We start from the raw sequence: 17,448 nt of genomic DNA, 5'->3' as shown, positions 1-17,448 counted from the left end.
AAATTTCTTCAACAAATTACACATTATATTACGTTCTTGACATCAGTAACATAAACCTTTAGTCTCTCAGCTATTTGACTTAATGCTCTGTTATGATCAAGTCGTGTTAGGCACGTGATGTTTTTCTCTGGGATTGAAGGAGCAAATTCTTTCAAGATGAGAGCATTGGTGTTTGCAGGGTTGGCAACAACTAGCACCGGCATAACAAAGCAATGGAAGGGCATCAACGTAGGAAACAACGTTCTTGTCAAAAAAAAAAAAAAAACACTTGGGAAACAATATTAATTCAAAAAATTAGCTGCATAACAGTGAAGATTAAAAAAAGAAAAGAAAAGAAACAGAACTCTTTAAGGATTTCAATCTTTCAACATTTGTTTACAACCAGCTTGGAGGTGAGATTGAAAATAAAAAGAATTAAATAAATAATATTTTAATGAAGTGGTAAAAAAAATAAAATCTTTGATATCTGATGTATTGTAAAGTGGAGTATTAAAATTGATAAAGTGATATTTTGAGATGCTAAATGTTATATTTTTTTTTTGACATGTTTTGAGAATGCCCTTACAAGACCTGCTTTCTCATCTACCGACAATTCTGGATTTATCTGGGGTCTTGGTCAAGTTGTTTTATTATACAAGTCCTGCTTTCTAACACATCGAAGTCCACAATTCTGGATTTATCTGGGTTCTTGGTCAAGTTGTTTTATTATACGACTTACAGTCCACAATTCTGGATTTACCTGTGGTCTTGGTCAAGTTGTTTTATTATACGACTTACAAGTCCTGCTTTCTAACATATCTACCGACAATTCTGGATTTATCTGTGATTTAATTATTTTGTCATATGAGTATGGTTGTCAAGCAGCTTTTTCTGCCCAAGATGAGGCTGAAGACTAACGGGAAGAGAGAGAGAGATACGAAACTGATTGGGATGGGGATAAAATATATTTAGGGTTTAAAAAACGACAACGTTACAATTTTTTTTTTTTAATCAAATACCAAAACGACGTTGTTTTGGAACTGATATTAAAATCAATATCAGGCTCAAACGGCGTCGTTTTGGTATTGTAGAGTTAATACTTAGAAACCCTACGTCTTATCTCATTCTCTCTTGCGCCGTTTCCCCTTCTTCCTCAGCCTTCCTTCCTTACCTCTCTCAAACTCTCACCTTCTCTCTACATATATATATACACACACCGGTCAGTTCTTGCCTATGTCAGTATCTCTCTCTGAAGAAGCTAATTTCTTCCTACAAGATGGATCATCTGCTTATGAATACACGACCACTAATCTACCATGCCATCTTTCTTCTGTTCCTCTCTTTATCCATCTCTAAATTTTCCTTAGCTACCACACTTTCAAACGAAACTGATAAACTTACACTGCTCGAATTCAAGTCCCACATAGATAGCCCTCTTAATATCCTGGCTTCTTGGAATGACTCTTTCCATTTCTGCCACTGGGTTGGGGTCACTTGTGGCAACAAACACCAAAGAGTCATCAGTTTGGACCTAAAAAACAATAACTTGGTAGGCACCATATCACCCCACATTGGAAATCTTTCTTTCCTTCGATCCCTCAACCTTGCAAGTAACTCTTTCCATGGTGTAATTCCCTCAGAAGTTGGTTACTTGACCAAGCTTCGAAATTTGAACCTGAGTGATAATCCAATATTGGGAGGGGAAATTCCAGTCAATCTTTCTCACTGTTCCAATCTACAGTATCTTGATCTCCAGTACAACGATTTAGTTCTTGGAATCCCTTCAGAACTTGGCTTTTTGTCAAAACTGCAGATGCTAATTCTTCGCAACAATCATCTAAGTGGAAGGTTCCCACCTTCTCTGGGGAACCTGTCCTCTCTCCAAAATCTTTCGTTTGCATATAACAATTTGGAGGGAGAAATCCCAAATACCGTAGCCCAAATGAAAAGCTTGACATATTTTAGAGTATCAATAAATAATCTTTCTGGGGTGTTTCCACCTTCCCTATACAATTTATCATTGCTCACATTCATTGCTTTGACTTCTAACAACTTCACTGGTAACCTCAACCCCGACTTGGGCATTGCTCTTCAAAATCTGCAGATACTTAGGATAGGAGGAAACCAATTTACAGGAACAATTCCAGTTTCATTGTCCAATGTGTCAGACATTCAAGGACTTGATCTTGGCTATAATAATTTCACAGGAACCATACCTATGAGTTTTGGTAATCTACGAAATCTTCAATGGTTTGGTGCTTTTTATAATCTTCTTGGAAATTATTCAGTTTATGATTTGAGCTTTCTGAGTTCTTTGAACAATTGCAGCCAGTTAGAGTATCTGGATGTTAGCGGCAACCAGCTTGGAGGTGAGCTGCCTAACTCCATAACAAACCTCTCAATCCAATTATTACGGCTTCGGCTAGATCACAATTCTATTGGTGGGAGCATACCTACACGGATATCAAATCTTGTTAGCCTAACTGAACTTAAACTGGGATCTAACTCGTTAACAGGGAATATTCCATCTTCAATTGGAAAGCTCACAATCTTGAACGGGTTGCACTTGAGTAAAAACAAATTGACTGGGGTGATCCCGTCTTCCATTGGCAACATGACTCGATTACTAAATCTCTACTTGGAGAATAACAACTTAGAAGGGAGCATACCCACTAGTCTTGGAAGGTGTAGCCACCTGCAAGATGTAATCCTTAGCCATAATAAATTAAATGGCACCATACCTGAGCAACTTTTTGGCCTTCCTCTAGTCCAAATTGATGTGTCTCATAACTCCTTGACCAGTTCTTTACCACCAGATTTTGGAAACCTGAAACTTCTTGTTTTACTGGACGTTTCATACAACAAATTTTCCAAAGAGATTCCAGCCCAGCTAGGGGAGTGTTTGGCCTTAGAAACACTTTATATGCAAGGCAACTCCTTTGAAGGAACAATTCCCGAACTAAGTAAGTTAAAAGGTATTCAATATCTTGATCTTTCCCACAACAACTTGTCCGGCCAAATCGCAAGCTATATGGTTAATTTTCCCGTGTTGCAAACTTTAAACCTGTCTTTCAACAATCTTGAGGGAGATGTACCTATAGAAGGGGTCTTCAGAAATGCTAGTGCCTTTGAAATCAAAGGCAACACTGGCCTTTGTGGGGGGATCCAAGAGCTGCATTTGCCTGCATGCCCCATCCAAAGATCCAAGAAACACAAAAAGCATTTTGCTTTTAAATTGATACTGGCAATAAGCATTGCAGTTGCTTTCTGCTTGACATTTTTTTCTTTGATGGCTCTTTCCTGTTTGAAAAAGTCAAAGAAAAAAAGCCTTTCCATTTCCACCTTTGGACCCTCCTACCAAAAGATCTCTTATAAAGAATTACACAATGCAACTGATGGATTCTCTTTGGAGAATTTGATTGGTTCAGGTACTTTTGGTGGTGTCTATAAAGGAAAACTTGGTCCAGATGAAACACATGTTGCAGTCAAGGTACTCAATCTTCAAAAGCAAGGAGCTTCCAAGAGTTTCATTGCCGAATGTGAAGCCTTGAGGAACATCCGGCATCGAAACCTCGTTAAGATTTTGACCGCTTGTTCGAGTATTGATTTTAAGGGCAACGATTTTAAAGCTTTAGTATATGAGTTCATGCCAAATGGAAGCTTGGAGATGCAGTTACATCCTGAAGATGCGCTCAAGCAATTGAGAAGTTTAAATCTTCTTCAAAGAATCAACATTGCTATAGACGTGGCTTCGGCTTTGCTTTATCTTCATCATCACTGCCAAACCCCTATTATTCATTGTGATCTAAAGCCAAGCAATATTCTTCTCGATGATGATATGATTGCTCATATAAGTGATTTTGGTTTGGCTAGACTCCTTTCGAAATCTGGGAAGGAAGCATTTTTTAATCAATTAAGCTCAGCAGGGATTAAGGGAACGGTTGGATATGCTGCTCCAGGTAATGTATCATGATTTCACTCAATTGTAAAAGTATTAACGTATAATGAATGCATCAATAATCAAAATAGGGATGCCCTATAGAGAATATTTATATACATCTTCACCAAATCACTAGTTTCATAGCATTGAGTAAGAATTGTTCTTAGTGTATGAAAGTGCTCTAAATTTTTGCAGAGTATGGAATGGGTAGTCAACTTTCAACTAATGGGGATGTGTACAGCTTTGGGATTATCTTATTGGAGACGTTAACTGGAAGAAGACCCACTGATAAACTATTCAAAGATGACCTGAACCTTCACAACTTTGTTAAACTGGCATTGCCGGGACGAGTGATGGAGATTGTGGACCATTCAATTTTCAACAAAGCAGGAGAAAATGATAACATGGTTTCAAGTTGGAGTGACTGGACAAGTGGACAAACTGAATGCTTGATATCGGTCTTTCAAATTGGACTTGCATGTTCAGCACAATCTCCTATAAACAGAATGGACATGAACAGGGTAGCCCTGGAATTGCTTTCAATTAAAAGGCAAATTCCTTTGGAAGCTTAATGTTACAGGCAAAGCCCAAGAATAGGTATCCACAGTAGTTAATTAGGTTTTTATATTTATTTAGTTATTCTATAGTCAAGAACTCTCTGTTATCTTCTGGACACTGCTATTACCTGTGAACTTGAAGACCAAGTCAGTTTCAACTTTCAAGAATAACCTTTTGTCTATTCCCTTTCTTTAACCACCCCCCCCCCCCCAAACACTAACTCTCTTTCTCTTTGTGGCTCTCTTTGCAGGTATTGGTTGAGGGCAACGCTTGGTCTAGAACAACAATTCTAAACAGGCCTTCTATGCTCAATTGTCTTAGTACCGCAATGGTGTGTTTTTTACTAGATACCGTGTGTGTTTGTGTTTTTCGCTATTGGGTTGGTACCTAATTTGTAAGATTGGTTCAATTAAAGATTTGTTTTCTGGGTCTTTGTTTTTTATGGTGTTTGGTTGAGAATCATTATGTTTAATTGGGTTTACTCCAATTGTGTAATATCTTGTATTTGTGTTGTTATATACCCTCCATTTGGTTCAATTGAAAACATTACTTGGGTTATTATTTTTATGGTGTTTAATTGACAACTATTACGTACTGATTAATGTTACAAACACAAACTATTTACAACATTTTTATAAATTGTTGATATGACCATTTCTTAGTGGTTCTCATCTGAGCCCACCACTAATATCATTTTTTCACTTACCAATAACCATTCACCAGGTTAGTAGTTTGTAAAGAATATTGTAAAATAGTTTGTATCTCTAACATTTTCCTTATTATTTTATTGTGTTCACACCAATCACAACTTGCAAACTCAACAGTAGTGGAAAAAGTTGGGAAATTCATAGTATGAGTAGACTTACTGTTTTGCTTTCTAGTTTCTCAATTTATATAATTTGAGTTTGTTATATGGGTTTGAGTTGTTTTGTATTACCAACTAGAAACATTTATCTGTCTTTTAATGAGTTGTCTTTGGTTTCTAGGGGGGCTAGATTGCAAAAGTTGTATACATCTTGGGAAAATAATCCAGATATTGGTTTTATGGCAATGAAGGTAAAAAAACATCTATGCTGTTATCAGATATTGGATTCATTTGCATGTCATATTTCTAGTGGGAAAGATAAAGTTTAGTTGGGGTTACTTTTTGCTCAAGAACTTGTTAAAAACTTGAACATTGTTTTGCATTTTCTGAAGGGCAGTGGCAGGGCATTTTGTGTGGGTGGAGATATTGTGTCACTTTATCATATGATAAACTTAGGTAATAGACTCATCTTACTTTTGCTTTTAAGATTTATCTGGAAAAAATATTTTACTTAAAAGTTAATTATTATTGTGAATAGATTATTTTTCTTCATCGCATATGATTTAGAGAAAGCTAGGCTAGCTAGCCTTAATTAGAGGGAGATGAGATGGGATTGTGGAATGCTGTTGTTAGCACTTAGCAGTAAACCTAAGCTGGAACTATAGCGAATATTTAGTAGTAATGGGATCTTCTATGTCCAAACAAAAGATGTCAAATTTGATTGTCGCTTTGTTTGGGAGGAAGTGGAGGAAGTCTTAAGGGTAGGATAAGCAAGAGTAAGATAGCCAAGAGTCTTATAATTCAATTGGTTGGCACTTCTTGGCGTTTTCAGCAGAGAAATTGAGGGTTCAAATCTCCGTTCCCCCATCTATCTAATTATTAAAAAAAAAAAATGGATAAGCAAGAGTAAGATAGGGTATTAGTAAATATAGCTTTATTAAATCAAAAATTAGAAATGAGGTGACAATACTAGTATTAAATGACCCATAGATACATGGATCTCAAAATTTGTTTCTTTACACTACCTTGGATTGATCTTTCCACAAGAATTGAGAGTTTCAAAATATTCCTAGTGTTTACTGTATAAGAGTGGGATCAATAAAGTATGGAGGTGCATACAGAAAGTTTTGCGATGGTCAGTTATTGATAAAGCTAAAGGAAACTTTATACTAAAGTACTTCACAAATCTTTAAGTTGCTAATCTTTGTTATGGAGTTGGTGCTTGTTTCTTCATTAGAATCATCCTTTAACCATTGGTTAACTCTATGCAGGGAAAATGGAGGATTGTAAGGAATTTTTTAGAACGTTATATACTTACATATACATTTTAGGTACATATTTGAATCCACATGTAAGTTTTACTTTTCTTTCTTTCTTTTTTTAAAGCATAGTGGTTAATAAATTGGGGACCCTTATGTTTGGAGTGCTATATTACCACCAATATAGCTTTGATATGGTCATTTATGGGGATTTTTCTTTGAGATACTTGGTTTTATTATGGCTAAAAGTCTTGTAGCTCAGCCTGCACCTCCTAGTGTTTCCAACTAAGATGTCCAAGGTTCAATTTACCCCTCCCTCAACTATGAAATTATCAAAAGATACTTGGTTTTTTTAGTATATTGATCTTTGGCTCCTATTCTAGCACTGAACAATTTTCTTTACACTTATTTTTATTTTATCCTTCCTTCTACTAGCATACTTGGATTTCCTAAATTTTCCCGAAAAGTTTTGAAGTTGTTTCCCCTACTGTACTTATGTTAAAGAAGTCACTGAGTTCTGGTTTAGGGAACTACGGTATCTACTCAAAAGTCTCAGATCTGTTTCTTTTTTTATTATTATTTTTTTCCCTTTCATGTGGGGATGATTTTTATTAGCCCCAAGTCCCTATGGTAGAATGTTGGACATTAACTTTCTGTTTATTATAACTACATTAGTCAGAACCCATTATATTCGTGGTAGTGTAATAATAATCTCCATGCAGGTGGCTCTTTTGAATGGAATTACTATGGGTGGTGGCACAGGAGTTTCAATCCCTAGGATGTTTAGGGTTGCAACTGACAAAACTGTATGTAGCAACTTCGCATGTACTTTCGTCCTTTTCTTCTCTTATCTTTATTTTTTTAAAAGAAACTTTTCTTCTCTTATCTAGTTGTTGGGTTTTGATTATTGTTTCAAATTTGTTTCCTTACTTTCTTTTGTGGAAGAAATTTTTTAATTATTTTGCACCCTCTAGATTAGACTAATTATTTAATATCGTTACAAGAAGTTTATTTTTGTAACTTAAATTTGTCGTGCATTAGGTTTGATTTGGTTTGTTGACTTATAACTGAATTACTGAATGCTCAATTTTATTAGATAATTGAGGAGTATGACCTTCTACTTTCATTAGCATACACATATTGTCATGACCTGAGGAAGCACTAACCACATCTATGCTATTCCCTAAAAGGATTAGTCAAGTTACAATTGGGGTTGCTTGTGATCTCCGATATAGCCTAATTTTGGTAACACCCGATGTATGGCTTAACACACATCCGCACAACACATACCTAACCAATCCACATAATTTGAGTATCACAATCTTTCCACTCAATTCCTTATGTTATTGTAAAGTCCCACGTTGACTCTAACACTATTTGTATTGACTCAAGTATGTGCTAGCCAAATCTATGCTATACCCCTAAAGTTCGATATATAGCCCAGGGCAACCTAGTAAACACTCGATATGGGACTTAGCACTTGTACACATTACACACACCTATCCAATCCATGTAATCTAGGAATGAAACTATATGTTTGATTCTTTTTGCATATTTATGTGATTGGGAAAATAGTGTCAAATTTCTTATTTGTTTCAAATTCCTTATTTGCTATACATCATTTGCTTAGAAAGGTTCAAAAATAATTTATTCTCACAATTCACAGGTTTTTTCTACTTCTGAAACTCTAATTGGTTTCCACCCTAATGCTAGCGCATCATTTTTCCTCTCACATCTACCTGGTCACCTGGGTATGCATGTAGTGCATTGTAGTTTTTCATGGGTAGTAAAAATTTTCACTGAATTTCTTGTACATGGTTTTGTTGATTTGGACTATTTCTGGTTCTTGCATAAGTCTGATAAAAACATCATGTAAAGCATTGTTTTTGCGATGAACATTCTGCCCTAATATGAATTTACCTCAATCTTTTATGATTTTCTTGTAATGTTGCATTGGAAGAAATTTAAGGGATATATGAACATGAAATTTTTTAAAAGGCCTCTAAAATTAAAATCAAATTACTCAGTTTTTTCTTAGGAATGGAGTGAATGTGGAAATGAAGTGCCTCTGCAAAATATTTTTATTTTGAAGTATGCTCCTCATCTCTAGAAGTACACAATGGCAGTTGTTTTAGCAATGTTCTTTATACAAATTGCATTAGGACTCTTGTCATGAATTTGTTGTGTGGATGTTGGATAACAAGCTCTAGCAAATTGCTTTAAAAGTTCTGTAGTCTAAAATTTGTGTTGAGGCACTGTTATGGCTATTGGTACTTGACATATGGGGAGCTGCATTTGGTTTCATTGCACCATAAGATGCCACTTCCTATGTGACCATTATACTGAAAGTAGATGTTGCAATGACAAATATTCTAATGCTAAAGTTTACTTGGGATAGCTGGGTGACTTTATTCAATGTTGTTTTCCGAGCAACTTGTGGGGTTAACTTGACCCTTTCTACATATTAAGCAATGTTGACAATGTAATTAGGACTCGATAAATGAGAAACCCATTAGTAGGATGAATCATCGATGGCACCTGTATTTGCTTCTCAATTAAACTCTTATATAGTTTGTATCTTTTCTTTTTTGCAGGGGAGTACTTGGGTCTCACAGGAGAAAAACTTAATGGAGCAGAAATGATTTTTGTGGGCTTGCTACACATTATGCGCATAGCTCAGTTAAGATTGTTGGACCCTTTCATTGTTTTAATCATCTTTCCTGTTTATATAATACTGTATTGCCTCCTTTTTTCCACAGAAGCTTGCATTAATTGAAGAACAACTTGGGAAATTGGATACTGATGATCCTTCTGTCATTGAAACTTCTTTAGAAAAATATAGTGACCTTGTCTATCTAGATAATATAAGTGTACTTCACAGGTATGTCTATTATCCCCTCAGGTGTGTGAGTATTTATGTAGCAGATATAAAATGCTGATCTATTTATTATGCAATTTTGTCTAGGATTGAAATACTTGATAAATGTTTCAGCCATGACACAGTTGAAGAAATTATCGATGCCTTGTTAAGAACATGTTGATTTGCATATTTCTTTTTGTTTTAGAAGTATTAAGTATTATTCCATTACAATATAACAGATTTCCATGATACTTTGTATGGAACAAAATGTTCAGTCTGTCTGATTTCATACTCAAATCTCTTTCTGTTATTTTTAAAATTGATGGTACGAAAGAAAATAACAGAAAATCTTAGGCATGAGAAACCATATTTCTGGAGAAAAGGAAAATTAAATGAAATAATATCTATACCAACTCTTACATGGAGAACTGTATCATTTTTAAAACTTTTTGCCTCATCAAGGAGACACTTTTCACTTAGTCGATCTGGGTACCCAGTAGATGCTTCCTGTCATCTTGATCTTTACAAGTGGCTAGAATGATTGAAGCAGCCATATAGCCAAAATCATTTTATAGAATTTAAAAAACACAACTTAACAGCATTATGATGAATGTCTTTAGCTACCTCACAGTTGATTGGAAAGCAATTTTGTAGGGATACATTTTACATACAGTTAATGGAATTGCTAATCAGCCCTAGCTCAAATGACTCTTCTTAACTTAAGAATGGGATGGAGGCTAAGGTCATGAGTTCAAGACCAACCCAAAGCATGTGTAAAAAAAAAAAAAAAAAAAAAAAAAAAAAATACAAATAATGGAAGTGTGTCTTGAATTGGTTACTTCTTCCTTTTGACTTTTTGGACCATATCTATATATAGTGTGTGTTTAGTCTCTTAAGTACTAACTGAAGGTTGGGCTGTATGAGTTGTGATTGTTGCATACTAGTATTGCCAACTTTATGGTTATAAAATGAAACAAAATATGTGGGTATTTCTCTAAATTGTTACTCCCTATACTTTTCTGGATGAACCTTGTGAGGTGTGATTGCGTTTTTAAATTAAACAATTCTATCAGGAGAGTGAGACAAGTAAAACAAATGATGCATGGTGCATTTCCACCCTAAGGAGACTTAAGGAAGCTTCACCATTAGGCTTGAAGGTTTCTTTGAAATCTGTGAGTCCTTGATACTCAAAACTGGGCCTTTTTTCCCTTGTCCCCTCCTCCTTCCCCTTTAAGAAACTATTGCATTACGACCTAACCACCATACTGGCTCAGATATGAGAAGGTAGATTTCAGACCCTTGATCAGTGCTTGATACATGAGTACTGAATGTCACTGCAAGGGATATCTAATCAGGTTTCCAGAGATTTTTGTGAGGTATACATTCTCCTGATTATCTTCTTAATAAAACAAACCCTCATGATCCTAGTTCATTACTTTTTTTCTGTACTTTTTCTAAAGGGTGTTCGGGCACAAATGGTAGACAAGGACCTGGCACCAAAGGTATCATCAACTTATGTTATCATCCTTTTGGACAAGTGGGGTAGCAATATTGCAAATATTGCATTTAAGAATCCAATATAAAATTCTTTTAAAAAAAAAAAAAAAAAAAAAAAAAAAAAGCAAGTTGATGTAAGAGGGGAAGGTACTGTGGAAGACTGGGGTTCTATCATTGATAATCAGATTTGTCAATGGCAATATTGCTAATCTACTTTTATTATTAGTAGATAATTGTCCATTGATTACATTTAAATTGTTGAATTGTCATGTTTTATTTGCAGTGGAATCCTCTGAGCTTGGAACAAGTGTCCAAAGACATGGTAGAGCACTATTTTTCACCACTCAACAAATCTGAGCCTGATCTGAAGCTACCCACAGAACTGCAAGAAGCATTCACATAGTTAATCAAATTGCAACAGTTTTACTTAATTAATGGAAGAAGCCAAAGGTATTTTGGATGAATCTGCCTGGATTGTAGCCCTTCATCATTGGCAATTATCAATACAAAGGGGAGAACTAACCCGTTATTTTGTAGCTTATTGTTGACCTTGGAATGAAAGAAAAGTAAAAGAAATAAATAAAGTTGTAGATTTTGTTTGGACTAGTGGATGTGGCCTACAAAGAACATCACAATTACACAAGAGACTCTAATCAGAGTATGTTTCTAGCTTTAAGACTGGTAATTTTGGGTTTGTTGTCATGGATCTTTTTTGTGACAGAAGAATGTACCTCATTGAACAGGGACTAGATTGAATTCCGCAGTGTTGAAGATTTCTTGAAGTAATAGTGGATTACTAGGGATGGGGAAATTAAAAAAAAAAAAAAAATCAGTCTTGCTGTTTGGTTAGCGCCAAAGTCAGTGGCTAAAGTAGTATTTAGTTTTTTTAATATAATAAAAGACACAAGAAATATGGGATTTCAATTTGTAAATGTGTAACACAAATTGAATTTGTTTTGCTTATCTTTCTTTATTATTCAGATTGAAACTCAAGTGGCATGGCCCTCTTAGCTGCCAGGACTTGAAGCCTGAGTTCAGCCAGTCAAAGAACAAAAAAAAAAAAAAAAATTCAGTTTCTTTCCTAAGAATTTTATTAATTCATTTCCATAGAGTTCATGTCACATGAACAAAAAATAAAAATTACTCTATTGGGCAAGCTGATGTAATAATTCATGTATCTAATTTCTTTTATATGTATTGTCCATCATGACACCAAGGACACCTGTGAACCGAATTCCTTAGTTCTTGTATTCTTGCATCTCTTTTACTATATAAAAATGCCATTCTTTTTGTTAAGAGTTATCCCATCCAGTGCTCTAGTACATTAGATAGAATTCTTACCCCCACATATTTCATATGCATCTCCATGAATCATCGAAGAATCCGCTATGAAATTTTACATATTTCCTTGGAAAACGTCTAAGGAAAATGTCAAGTTTGGTGGGGAAGTAATATCAGAAACTGAATGACCAAAAGTACTATATAGTGCAGAGCTACTTGTTACTAAAAAATTTAGCTTCTTAAATCAGAGAACAGAGAACATTTGGTAACATTTTTCTTTTTCAATAATTAAATTTTTATGCTGCTTGGGTGGTTTCTTCCTTAAGTTACTCAAAAAGATAACTATTAACCTTCCTCCAGTTAATAGATTGGTGTCTCGTTTCTTTACTTTCAAGTTGTGCTCGAATCATGCCCATGTTGGCCTTACAAATAGAAAAGAAGCTGATCCAAAAGGATTCCTTGATTGGATAAGTTATAACAAGAGTGTGTATGGGTCAAGTTGGAGAGTTTTTTTAACCCAACGTCGAGTTGATAAATTCTCAACCCAACCCAACTCATTGGACATGTAGAAACCAACCCAAACCAAACTTACATGAGTTAGGTTGGATTAGTGGACATATGCTTACATGTTTCATGTCTTATAAAAAATTTGAACTTTTATTAGAACTATTTAAGAATTTTTTTTCCCAATAAATTATTATAATTCACATAATAGACCTAAATTATATTCCAAATATATCAAAACTAATTCTCAAAATACCAAAATAAATCAAACTAAAAAAATCAAAATATAATTAGGTATATTATATGAATTATAATATTAATTTATTGGGTTTAATAATTTAGCCACTAATTGGGTTAATTTTATTGAACTATTTTTTTTTGGGGGGGGGGGGGGGGTGTTTAGTACTAATTTATTGGGTTAGGTTTAGATGAGTTGAAAAAGTTATTAACTCAAACGGGCCAAACCCAACCCAACTTATCAACCCATGAAAACAAAAACAAATCTCAGGTGTTGGGTTGAGTTGAATTGGCTCGGTGGTTAGATGCACACTCCTATAAGCATTAGGAATTTAATCCAATTTTACTTGTACAATCATCTGCCACTATTACATGACCGAATACTTTACCTCTTCACGGATATTATTATGTACAGTCATCTGTAAGAATTTTTATAAAAATAATGGCAGCTATGAAGCACTACAAAAGAGTGTTGTTTAGGACCTTGGGCAATAAGGCTCCAATATGCACATAAATGCTGAAGAAAACACACAATTTTGACGGAGAAAAGGAAATATAAATTGGGTCATTTGACCATGCAAGCATCACTTCCATGGAGAAAATACAACTCAAATATTGGTATCTTTTCTTATCGCACACCACAAATAACCCACACACTTCAGAATAGTCCAAAGTAGTACATACCAAAAAAAAAAAATCCCCAAATCAGCATGATTCTCAAAACAAATTGACAAACAGAAGCAGCTTCACTATAAAATATATATGCTATCCTGTAAGTAGAATTCCAATACAATCAGAATTTATAGCTTTTCATGTATGTGAAAATACATGTATGGCACAGGCCTAGATCTGTGGTGATTAATGTGTAAAATTGAAGGAAAAAACATCAAGAAAGTCAGGACAAACATTGTATTGCTCTCTATGAAGATAAATATTAGATTATGAAACAATACACTGTCAAGAATTATGATACATGCTCGTCTGACTAGAAAGTCGAGTAGTATTATTATTGTATTACACAGGATCAAAAAAAAAATGGCACCTAAATTTATTTCTGCTTTTCAAAATTTATTGATCTCCACAGGATCAAATTTATCACAATAACCTTGTAAAGTTGATTAAAAAAATTAGAAAATCACTATAACAAGGCAAATTTAGCCTATCAATTAATATAAGGGCAAATGCTTCAATTGAAATTCCCAACTACTCAGCTGGTTTTGTGCCCTTGTAAGTATTAACTAATTGCGTCTGAACGTCATTAGAAACAGCTGAATGCTCTTTGGATTCCATTGTAAATTCACCCTTTCCCTGCATGGATAGGGACAAAGAGGTCAACAAGACAATTCTAGACAATTCAACTGGGAAACGAGTAAAGCAAAAATTTTCATTTACAATACAGTGTTCTGCTTTATCTGTGTCATTGAACGAAGAGACGTTGAGTACCCAAAAATGTTGTTCAGAGGGACCTGGGAAGACAACAAAATGACTTCTGAGAAACATCTTTTATTTTTTGATAAGGAGTTCTGAGAAATATATGACTACTGAAACCAAAGAATTCAACAGCATAATAAACATTGACAATTTGGCATGATGGCAGACTGATTTGCACTAGTTTTTTGCTAGCATAACAATCCAATGTTTTGAATTTGGAAATTCCTCAAATAAATCAGCATATTAGCAAAGTTCTCATTGCTCTAAAATCAAATCATCAGCTTTAGTCATCAATATGGATGTTAGTAGGAAATAATAGGTTTTGTGGACTGATCAGATGCTACCATTCCATGCAAAAATTAAACATTGATTACAGTTAATAGGATGTGAGATAGGAATTAGAAACATAGCAGCAGAAAAAATTTATGTAGTTGACTCATAGGAATTCATAAAAATGTCATGAACGAAGTTAGTGCAGAACTTTTAGTGAAAAGATAGCTGGAAAGTAACTGGAATTACATTATTACTTTTTTTTTTTTTTTTTGATCAGTGGAATACATGATTACTTGATGCCAGACTTATAAAGCACGGTATATAACATCCATGTGCTACAGAGAAAGACAGACCAGATGTCTGAGAAAAGGCCAAGACATTATTGTTTATTTTGAAATCTAAGAACCAATCACATAAACTATTTCCTCTATTCGTTTAAGACAAATTTTTTGATATTCAACAGGAAACAAGAACAGATTTTCATGGCATGCAATTTTGAGGACCAAGGTTCCTTAGGAGGTAGCTTTTTTTTGCTTGGACTGTGGCTCACGGAAAAATTCTTCGCAAGTGCAAGAATATCATTGCTAATTAGTGCTGTGTGCAAAGGGGCTGGGGAGTCAATCAATCAACTCTTTCTGCATTGCACTATTTCTAGGGAGCTTTGGTCTCTCGTTTCTGCTTTATTTGGAGTCTCTTGATTCATGCTAAACTCACTGAATGATTTGTTAGCTTGATGGAGATGGAGCTTTAAGGTTCATCACAGTTCTGTTGTATGGAATTCTATCCTAATATGTTTGGTGTGGTGTTCTTGGATGAGTGTAATTCTAGGATGTTCGATAATATAGAGGCTTAATTGCTTCAATAAAAAATCCAATTTCTTAGGTCCTTGTTTGATTGGTTGAATATGTATACCCCCCTGTGTACCAGAGGTTTGCCCCTTTTTTTCCAAAGAATTCACTATTTTTTTATAAAAACCAAAAAAATAAAAAATCAACATCAAAATCTAGATATTCCAAGGAATCTTGATATTCTCTTTCTTCTTGTACATAATTTTTTTGTTTTTCTTTTCTGTGGCTTGTACAAATTTTTTCTTGTAATCATATGGTTCTTGATATTTGCTTCCTTTATTAAAAACTAAGCCTAAAGGTTTGTTGGAGAATGAATGAATTATTGTGTATATATTTTGATTAATTAAATTGTACAAAGCCACTCTGTTTTGTAACTAACAGGCTAACAGCCAGGAGTCGTTGATGGTTACTGAGATAACAGAATTTTAACTGATAACTAACTTTACTTACCTTCCTAACCAATCAAGTAATAACACGTGGCCATTAACATAACAAACGGAGCACAGGAAATTACAACTGTGACTATACACGACTTGTAGCTTTATAATCAATTGTTATGAAAAACAAAAAACACAGAATAGTTGACATGTCGTAGTCAATGAAACACAGTAATACGACTTGTCATTTTTCTTCTGATCTTCGTGCTTTCATTTTGCTGTGATGTTGTGTGGTCGGCTAAAATTCCCTTTTTCTAATTCATGAGCGAATGACAAAAGCTAGTCTCTAAGAGTGCTCAACACAGCAGCATGTATGCTGCTTGCTTTTGTTTGGCTCCTTTGTTGTGCAACTCATAGTATATATGGTTTTTCTGATATAAAATCGGCCATTCATTAAAAATACACAAATTCACCCACAAAAACTGTTTCCTTCCAAATGTTTAAGGCTTTGATTGTCCTTTTGGATCTCTTCTCGAAATTCCTTGTTATTGTATTCATTTAGTCAGGGCCATAGCCACGTACTGGCCCAAAATGGGGCCGGCCTAAGGTTTTAAAAAATAATAAAATGTGTATATATTATATAATTAATAGAAGTACTACGTCCACAACATTTTCACAACAAATCATAGGTGGTTAGTTGTTTTTGGTTCAAATTTGAACCTATCGCTGAGATTACTTTTTTGCCTAACAATAATAACCAGTAATAACCTACCACTTAAAATTTGTTATGTAAAATTAAACTTAGCCCCTTGAAACATAATTTTCGGCCCCTTAAACCTTAAAAATTGAAATAGCCCAAATAAGAACAAAAGGTAACTCAAACAAGAACAAAACTAGCCCAAATGACAACAATAAATCTAACAAGAAGCCCATTTTTTTAACCTTTCAAAAACAAAACAAAAATCTGATAAGGATTATTGAAATTTTAACTGTTTAGTGAATTTCATGAATTTTTGTTTTCATACTTCAACACCACCTCCCCCCCCCCCAATCATTATCTTCATCTATTGAATTACAGAGTTTCTTGGACTATTATCACAAGTTTTGCAAAAAATTTAAAATGATTCATAGCATTAAATTAAATCTACCAAATCAACGAAATTCCAAAACATACTCATTCTCTTTCTCTTATCTTTATGCCAAATCCTTTACACCCCAACATTGAATTTCAATCTACCCAACAATTTTAAATACACATATGAGCAACCCTATTCTTAGTTCTCATCTATTGCTTAATTACCTAAAGAAGATCCACGCGTCATCAGCAGTGAGAGATAAAATTCATAATTCTCTTCCTAAATTCTCATAAGTAGCATATGAGAATGTGACACGAGTATTCGGAACGTCTTATGAACTTTGTGCAATGATGGTTAAAGTAATGCATCCTTGTTACTTAATTAATTGAAGTATTTTATATATTTGAATATAAATTTTTAAAAAAAAATAAATATTACTTAAATTCTATTCTCTCATTTTAGAAGCAAAATTACTAATTAATCATGTAAATGTTTTTTTTTTTAAGAAAGTCTATAGATACAA

General features: G+C 34.3%; 1 protein-coding gene and 1 pseudogene across 1 annotated transcript; both read left to right on the top strand.

Moving 5' to 3' along the window:
- Positions 1 to 1,095: 1,095 nt before the first annotated feature.
- On the top strand, positions 1,096 to 4,599 carry LOC115986559 (putative receptor-like protein kinase At3g47110). The gene is made up of 2 exons (XM_031109688.1): positions 1,096 to 3,938; positions 4,115 to 4,599. Exons 1-2 carry the CDS (start codon positions 1,256 to 1,258, stop codon positions 4,489 to 4,491), a joined length of 3,060 nt encoding a protein of 1,019 aa, XP_030965548.1. The 5' UTR covers positions 1,096 to 1,255; the 3' UTR covers positions 4,492 to 4,599.
- Positions 4,600 to 5,468: 869 nt separating this feature from the next.
- LOC115986567 lies at positions 5,469 to 11,727 on the top strand (annotated as a pseudogene).
- The last annotated feature ends 5,721 nt before the right edge of the window (positions 11,728 to 17,448 follow it).

This window comes from Quercus lobata, chromosome 4 (genome assembly GCF_001633185.2).
Source record: "Quercus lobata isolate SW786 chromosome 4, ValleyOak3.0 Primary Assembly, whole genome shotgun sequence".
NCBI classification, from domain to species: domain Eukaryota; kingdom Viridiplantae; phylum Streptophyta; class Magnoliopsida; order Fagales; family Fagaceae; genus Quercus; species Quercus lobata.
The sequence above is the reverse complement of the archived record's forward strand: the minus strand, read 5'-3'. Positions and strand labels throughout refer to the sequence as shown.